Genomic DNA, 9,075 nt, shown 5'->3' on the forward strand with positions numbered 1-9,075 from the left:
TTACGCACTATTTCGTGGAAAGCTCGTAAAAAAAAAAAACAGGTTTAACGAGCCGAACTACAACGTTTCGCGTTGCGATAAAAAATGAAAACGACGTCGAGTTTTGTGTATTATTTTTACAGAAACTGTTTGGGCTAATTTGAATACCGCCAACGTACCCAATTACGAAATAAATTCAACTATAGCGCAAACAAACATCTAGTACCGCCACTTGACTATTTTCGGATGACCTGACAACAAGATTCAATTAACAGCAATCATTTAATTAAACGTTCGCGTTTGCTTCGTGGCAAGATAGACCAGTGAACTGATGCTGAACGTGTCCCGTTCGAAGAATGTTGGCGAGAAGAGTTCAAGGACAGCTACATATATGATCTTCGTTGAAGCATTTGTGGAGTTTTCTGTCCGACGGAACACTCACCAGACGCCATGGCGCGAGAGATAAGGCAGCCTTTTCTAAAATTACAAAATCGCCGTGAGGTTTTACGCACTTTTACGGATTTTTGTAAAAACTAACGAAAACGGTGTACGGCCGATGGGACATTGTCTTCGTTCCGAAACTAATTTCACTCGTAGGTGAATTGCAGTCATCGTCGATCGATGGACGAGAACGCTGCCTAATCAACAATTTAATACCATGAATGTGGGTACAGAAAATATTTGTATTTCTACGAATTAGTTAATTTATAATTAAAAAAAATGTATATTACAATGCAGTCTTAAGAACTAGTTTTTCTTTTACATTTTTGTAGATTCGTTGTCTCCGTAGGTACTTACAGATTCAAGTCTAACATTAGAAAATTAAATTAACCCTGCAATGCTACACCTACACATAATCTCGTCACAATGAAATTATTATCAGATAAATATTGAATAACACAAACAGCTTTCTACATACTTTGCAATCTATCGACAAACAGAGCATAAACGCACTTGATGAGAATTGCAAATAAATCGACAAAATGAGTAGAGAATGCATTGCTCCGCTATAGTGGTTTAGTGGTAATGAACAAATAAATAATTAAGGAATTGGTTTGCAGGAGCATTGTTTATCAGTAGTACGATTGCGCACCCACTATTTTCTATCAAGTTCCAGGTTCGGAACTTGTGAATAAAAAAAATTACAAAAATAATCAACGTCCTTATAATTACCCTTAGTATTTCAATTGAGTTTCTTCGTTCCAGTAAAATACTAATTCCGAGTAAAAAAAGTAAAAAAATTTCCTTATATTATATCATTAAAAAAGTATTGTGATAACAAAGTTTGAAACGACTGGACTGAAAGCATACTGCGGTTACTTGAATCGTCACGATTTACATCGTGGTCGTTCGACGTCACATGTTTGCGCAAACAATTTGCATATGATTGCATACACTTTCAGTGAATCAAGTACCGTAACATATTTTCGATTGCGTAATGCAACGAAATACATAAGGTAATTGCACCGGTAGTTAACATAAAAATTAACATTATTAGCGTCGTTACTTCTAAAGTAATATTGTTCGAGGATAATTTCTGGTTGGTACCTGACTCTGTTAAGGAAAAGTACACGATGAAAACTGACAGCTTATTTCTACTACTAGTGCTTTTACCTTAGTTCGACTTCACGTGACGCAATAATTATATATTTTTACATAAGAGTTTTTTATACCGTAGTTCCAGAATGCCAAGAACGGGAAATTCTCCGTTAGATAAACAGCCAATCGCATTTGTCCATTGAAGTAGGCCCTGAAGAACCACGACCACCAAGACGTGGTCGGTAGCAAGTATTTGTGGGTCATCAGTTGAACATTGAACATGAATCTGCTGTACGGCGACATCATCGACGTCTCTGGAAGCATTAATTCGCTTAGACTCGTGTAAAAATTTAAATTTTGATATCTTTACAGCGCGACACTTACCTATTTTTAACGAATGATTGTTATTCGTGGCAGTCGTCGATGCCAATGTAAAGGTGAACGCCATGAAGGCGTCCGGATCTATGTAAGGATTCATCGGCCAGAGAGCTTCTATCAACGTGTGAGACATTTTATCGAAGTCTTTGTTAGTATTGGCAAGCGTTGGAAGGAAAACTTTGTCAAGAAGTCGTCTGCAAAGAGCTCGCGTCTCTTGGACGTTTCCGGTGCAGATGTTGTATCTGCATAAAATACAATTAATCCTTGCATCAAAGTCAACGTTTTCAGAAAAGTACTATATACATATACACAGTATTTCAAATCCTCCAATCCATTCAGAAATTATGTTTTAAACATACGCGTGAAATTTCAGGGCAACGTTTTGTGGTCACACATTATATTTTCGGAAAAGAATTTTTTTCTCGAAAGTGCGTAGGATTTCGGGGGTATGTCTATTGACCAAAAATGATTGTACTTGCCCCCCGATTTCATCCGGAGTATTATTCTGGGATTTCTGGAAATCAGACCGTATACCCAACCGTCGAAATAACCCATGGTCCAAGAATTTCAGTTTACGACGTTTCCAGGGCATTAAAGCGACGCATAAAGGCGACCAGTAATGGTTTTAGAGGAAAAAGTTGGAACCGACCAGTCACAGAACTGGCAACTTTATCCGTAGATAATCGTTTTAGTTTAATTAGAAATCTCGTGTCCGATCGTGAACGCGTGGCTTATGGAAATGTGTTGACAGGACATATTGTAGAATGCAAGGAAGAAATGTATTAATTCGTGTCGAAATTAACTTTAAGGGATACGAACTTGTCTTCCATTCCCAGCATGCTGCCGACCACGCGCCAGAAATGAATCAGCCCCTCGAGTTGGTCGAAAGTGTTATTTACCCCGAGATAGTCGCCGCCGAGAAGGGTGAATCCTATGAATCCGAACTGAGTCAACGCCATATCCAGTTGCGATATTCTGTTAAGACCAGCTTCCGAGCTTCTCTGAAACGCTACACAATGCTTTTTCCTAACGATTTTCAGGGACTCCATGAACCTGCAACAACAGAAGATGTTTGTTTAGACCGAAGACAAGGTTGACGATAAATCTGTTTGATACACGTTTTATATAGCTGGGCTAAACTTATACAGTCTACGGATAACAAAAGATCAAGGCCTCTGAACGAAGAATTATCACCAAGAGAGACAGTTTTTTACCGTTTAAAGTCACGATTTTTAACGATATTCTTTGATTTATCATTACCAGTCTTAAAGTAAATATTATTTTGGTAACCATGAATAATCTCTACGGAATTGGTATACGTTTAGAAGAGTAGAGTAATACTAGGAAACCAGTCGTTTAAAGTGCCGTAAATCCAGCGACAAGAAATGATCGGCAGGTCTTGAAAATGCTGTTTCTATGAATAGTAATAAGCAACGAGAATAGAATCTATTTAAAGGAAGCGCTATTCTCAACGTATATCACGTTTCTGAGTCAGAAATCGGCTACGCTGGGATGTTTTACTATTTACGTTTGCGTAGAATCTATGATGTGTTTTACCAAATTACAAACGATCATTAAAAAATACAGCCAAGGAATGTACAGAGAAGAATGATCGGTCAAGGAGAGAAAGGAGAGAAAAGAAGGATGGTAGCCAGGGTAGAATCGATGCTTACTCTTTCTGCAGACCGGGTCTTTTCTCGTACCAAACCCAAGTGTGAAGAATGGTGGACACGTATCTGCGAAACGCGGCGCACGTAGTACCGCTTTGTCTCGTGAAGATTAAAACATCCCTGATCGAGGGTATGGCGAATAAGCATAACAGCCCGCTCAGTTTGGCGATCATCATGGTGAAAACATTATTGCTAAACATCCGCTGACCGAGGTGAAACTTTTCCTCGTCGAAGAAAGAAGGCAATTCCGGATGGAGCCACTTGAAATCCATAAAAGTGTTTCCTCCTTCCTCGAGGAGTGTCTGGAACCTTGCATCCACGATACCTAAAATAAAAAACGCAATCGTCGTAAACTGTATACATATACAAGGCGAAGACCTGAAATAAAATTTAAAAAAAGAATATTTTTGGGGGTCATTTAATTCTTAAAAGGGGGGGCCCTTATTCTTGACATCAGCAGTGAACCAAAATTGATCCCTAGTCATTTTGTCCGGATAAAAATATATAACTGCACCATTTTTTCAAATTCCGAGTCCTAATCAGTATCAGAGACCGTACGCTGATGCTACCTAGCGGTTTTTATTCCTACTTGGTAAATTCCTAACGGGCGGTGAAATTGTCAATACCTGGCGAATATGTAAGCCACCTACTTTAATCGGTTTCTACTTAAAAAATTGTCATTTTCGAGGAAATAGTAGCACATTTAAGGTAAATCTTGATTAGTTATGGACACGTGTAAATAATAAACTACTCTTGCTCAAAGAAAATTAACAGAGAAAAACACGTGTCAGAATGTTTGCATTCGCTTTGCTCCGAAGACATTCGAATCGCTAAAATTCAACGGGAGCCACGTTCGCTAACGGAAACAATGCACACTGGCGAAAAATACGGACGTGTTTGGAATCGTGGGACAAGGTACTTACACGAGACCTCGAGCTCGAGTGGTTCGATACAGACGATTTCGGATCCATGGGATTCGACAAAAACTTCAGATTAAGATAAAGTTTCTATCTTAACAAGACGATCAAATATTTACATTATACATATGTATATTCTACCGATGATTTACGGTCTTGGACGACCCAGGCGATTATGATCGTTAATGCCTTCTTAACTCGCTTCAAACTATTTGCACTGCTCGTAAATTTCTGTAAGAGATCACCATACGCTTTTTGTGTGTCCGGCAACTATTTAAGCAAGTATAAAACAGAACGTAACAGTTGACTTTTTTTGCGGGAAGCTAATCGTACGACTCGTAAATGAAAACTGTTCTCGCTGTCGGCGCTATAGTATATAACTTTGATACGATATCAACGGGGGATATAGGTGATTCGTTTGGATATTAGGTACTTCTATGCTAAAGAAATTGCGTTTGTATACAAAGTTATCGAGAACGGTTATGGATGATATAATGAATTTGTAAAACAAGCCCGTACAAGCGACACGCACGGCGTGTGGGTGATCTTACCATTTGATACGACGAAATTCGCTTGGTATTCAGAGCCATCGAAAGTGGATACATCTGTGCAATGGACGCGACGGGAATAAAAATATGACTGGATGCTCGTAACGAGACACGATCGAGCCACGATCGAGCCACGATACGTCCAACGGTGTTAGATGCACCGCAGACACGACGGAAATAGATTAGAGGCTGATTTCATGGAACAATCATTCGCAATGTAGCTACGAAAGTGACCAAGATCTCCAAGGATTCGTCCTTCGTCGAAACGAATAATTTCGATCAATTGTCGTTGCAACGTTTCTGGTTGAAATTCGATGAAAGGCAACGGCCAAAACTATTTCGAAGCATTAATTTTCTACACACGCGTGCTAGAAAGTTAGATCATCCAGATTATGTCACCGACGTTCTTGCGTAAAAATTAAAGCTGCTTTCACCCAGCTACGTTCCTATCGATCTGTTCGTTTCAACTGCAACAGAAATATTAACACGATTCGGAATCGGCGTGTTTCCGATACACCTCTAACTCCTACTAATTCTTTACGAGGTCTACAATAATATGTATAATACAGTCGCACATGGTGGTGCAACCGTAGTTAGAACTACGAGGAAAGTAAGTCGAGGCCGTGGGTTTCCATTCGCACTTTCATCGAGCGTTGCACGTTTAGAACCTATGTGCAATTCGCTGAGAAACACGAAACGTAACGTTAAGTGACGCACGATGATAACCAATAGTCCCTGCCGCCAACTATACCAACGAACGATGTTAACGCTTCAGATCCATTCTTCTATTTCACTCGAAAACAGAGACAAGACGGAACAAATTTTAATTTATATGCATACATGTGCGTGTATCGTAAGAGGAATTTCTAGGCGTCGCTAAACCTTTTTGTGAACTTGTTTAACAACCTTGGAAGGAGCACCGAAGCGTTGCGAAATTTTCACTTTTTTATCTACACGGATACACACCTGGTTCGGCTCCTATAGCACCGTGTTATACGAGACCCAAAGCCAGTACAAAAAGAGGGGTTACATTCCGAAAACTTATTAAGAACAAATATCTTTTTTAAATTCTACATAAGCAATTTAATTTTTATGAAAAATATATAGATATACGCATAAGACAAAACAAACAGAAACTAATAAAAAAATAAGAAATATTATTTTAATTTAACGCAACCTTAATTTAATAAATTATAATTTGTTTATATATTTTCATGTAAAGCCACTATTAAAACTATTATTTTACTCTTCACTAGTAAAATTATTATTTTATTTGGATAAAGCAATTTCCATCGAATCGAAGAAATCTAGTGTAAAAATGTTGTAATCCTACGACTGGACACGCTAAGTGGAGAAACTTGTTTATAAAGTGGATATTCGAGTTCACTGTATTTCACTGTGGTAATTTCTTGGAACAGTGTAAACGATTTCAAGGATATAAAAATTCTTTTGAATTTTCAGCGAAAGGTCGCTTGAAATAGTAACGCTTTAAAGTAGATGTTTAGTTATTTACGTAAAATGAGGAACGGTCGTTACTACGCATCCGTGAGAATCGGTCAAATGAGAATTAAAATGTTACATAAAGAAGATGATAAAAGAGTGGCGAGGTAGCAAATATATGTATACTTAGCATGACCTCGTAAATCGTACCAGTATGAATCCTTGTAATAATACGAATTAAAATCCATGACTTTTAGAAGAATCTCGGTTTAATCCCAATAACAATTGCAATATGTAAAATGTTCTGCAGTGGATTCATTTATACATATAGAAACGTAAATACGTAAAATAAAATTGCATTGTTAAAAATTTTTCATACTATTTGTTAAAATAGTATTTTATTTGAAGGTTAGCCCTGTTCAGCTCTGTCGAAAGCGTCTAATAATTTAGCAAATGCATACTTCTTTCTACGTTTATCGCGAAGCACATAGATCTGTTTGTCAAGAGACAAAGTAGTCACGGTAATCTGGATTCGTCGAGGGGAAAAAAGTGCTTACTGGGGCATTAAACTTCGTAAAATGGACACTGACCTGCCAGATTCGCGTCCTCCTCTTCGTGGCTTTTAAACCGATCGGTTCTCCTCATTTTCACAGAGAAAATCTTCAGGTTAGTTTCTACTACGGACAAGTAACTGCCATCGAGTGCACTACACCATCAACTGCCGACGCTTCACTGTGAAAGCTACGTTGCTGAAAGGAATCGCTAAGCCCGTCAGACATCGGCACGATTAACACAAAAACTAGCTTATCGCTGCACAAACCGAATTTCTCATGAGTAAAATGTCACTGATCACGTTATCCCAATTGGTGGTGGTGCATAGCACAAGGGAAGAAAAGAAACTGGTTTCTATCACACATCTTCGGAGAAAGGTAACGTACGTAACGTCTCCTACCTTTCGCTTTACTCCTTCCTCCTTCCGATTCTTAACGTTGGCGTCCTTAATCTGTCAGACCTTGACATCGATTTGCACCAGACATAGACTCGGAATTAGATCTCGAGAGCATAGCGTTCCAACGAGTCGTAACGTTCGAGATTTTCTTCCCGCCATTTTCGTACGTTTCCGTGCCTTGGATTTTATTTCCCGCCATTTCTCTACATTTCTATGCCTTGGATTATTTTTCCCGCCATTTCCCTACGTTTCTGTGTCTTGGATTATGTTTCCCGCCATTTCTCTACGTTTCTGTGCCTTGGATTATGTTTCCCGCCATTTTTCTACGTTTCTGTGGCTTGGATTACTTTTCCCGCCATTTCTGTTCGTTTCTGTACCTTGGATTTTGTTTCCCACCATTTCTGTATATTTCTATGCCTTGGATGTTCTTTCCCGCCATTTCTCTACGTTTCTGTGCTTGGATTATGTTTCCCGCCATTTCTGTACGTTTCTGTGCCTTGGATTTTCAACTTTTCATTTGGATTGTGCTAAATAATTTCTTCAGTGTCTTTACAATACTGCACAGTTCGAATTGCGTTCACAAGAAGCTACTAAAGACTCGTTTAAGAGGTTAAATATATCGTGCAAACAAGTACTGTAACGCACTCTAGGTGCAAATGCGTTGGCACATACACATAAAGTAGCTTTCGATCATTACAGTTCACGGGGAAAATGCTTGTCGTCGTGTGAACTCGATTTCTCTTTGTGCTCGTAGACGACTTTCCTGTACCAAGTTTTCTACGTAAACACCGAAATGCAATCTAACGTGGATTTTCCTTTATTAAAGACTTTAAAACAGAATTAACAACGATAGAACGTTTCAATTTAGAAAAGCATCTTTCACAGGTTAGGAATCACACGAACAACTCACCGAAACACCCACTCTTGGTTCTAAATAACAATTAGCAGTAGATCGTTGTCTTACGACAGAAACAGAAAGTTTTAATCGATTGTCTACCGTTTTAAACGAAACTGTATTGATACAGATGTCTATTCAGAATCCATCAAACGTTTATGTGCATCCACTATGTATTTACCGATAGAGCGAAAAAGCCCCATCGATCGGCGGAAATATTAGCCAAAATTTTGCCCGTAAACACCATAATTCCCAACAGAGTGCAGCATCTCCATCGTTTTATCGGTGCAAGCAAGCATTTGTGAGACAAACGTGTTTTTCGTCGCGTTTCGTGCTTTGCGGAAAGGGAAAGTTTCTTGCTTGTACCACCACAGACGAGATATACGAGTAGACCTTTCACCCAATGGATTTTTTCGGCCCATTTTTATGGGGCTCTAGAGCCCCATTACCATTTTCCTGTCACTCGCAACGTTATCAACAGATTTAGAAATAAACGCAAGTGGAAGTGAGACAGAAAATGAAATTACATAAATGTTAATATTTTTTAACGAAATGAAAGCTGTACGGTTCAGAATTGAGCATCAATCGATTAATAATTTCATTGGAGTAACCAATCGATTAAGATTATTTAAAGCTTTCAAGATTACCTCTTTGACAACTACACCGAAAATCCTTATTCGTTTAAAAAATAACTCGGTATGGCAGTCAGATTGATTGGGTTATCAAAGTCCATAAGGTGAAAGGTCTATTCGTATACCTC

At 38.6% G+C, this 9,075-nt stretch overlaps 1 protein-coding gene across 1 annotated transcript; it reads right to left on the reverse strand.

The window, feature by feature from the left end:
• Positions 1 to 550: 550 nt before the first annotated feature.
• On the reverse strand, positions 551 to 8,560 carry LOC143350088 (uncharacterized). The gene is made up of 5 exons (XM_076781895.1): positions 7,062 to 8,560; positions 3,570 to 3,891; positions 2,716 to 2,949; positions 1,903 to 2,138; positions 551 to 1,832 (listed from the first exon to the last, which is right to left on the reverse strand). The coding sequence occupies exons 1-5, from the start codon at positions 7,114 to 7,116 to the stop codon at positions 1,606 to 1,608; spliced, it is 1,074 nt and encodes a 357-aa protein (XP_076638010.1). The 5' UTR covers positions 7,117 to 8,560; the 3' UTR covers positions 551 to 1,605.
• Between the last annotated feature and the right edge of the window lie 515 nt (positions 8,561 to 9,075).

The sequence above is a fragment of the Colletes latitarsis genome, chromosome 14, assembly GCF_051014445.1.
Source record: "Colletes latitarsis isolate SP2378_abdomen chromosome 14, iyColLati1, whole genome shotgun sequence".
NCBI lineage: Eukaryota > Metazoa > Arthropoda > Insecta > Hymenoptera > Colletidae > Colletes > Colletes latitarsis.

Bases quoted from the DNA above. Each gene is read 5' to 3' on its own strand.
- LOC143350088 (XM_076781895.1), bottom strand. From the start codon at position 7,116: ATGAGGAGAACCGATCGGTTTAAAAGCCACGAAGAGGAGGACGCGAAT. The intron at 2,950-3,569 runs GTAAGCATCGAT...CTGTTGTTGCAG, and splicing joins AGACCCGGTCTGCAGAAAGA to GTTCATGGAGTCCCTGAAAA. The intron at 1,833-1,902 runs GTAAGTGTCGCG...TAATGCTTCCAG, and splicing joins CAATCATTCGTTAAAAATAG to AGACGTCGATGATGTCGCCG.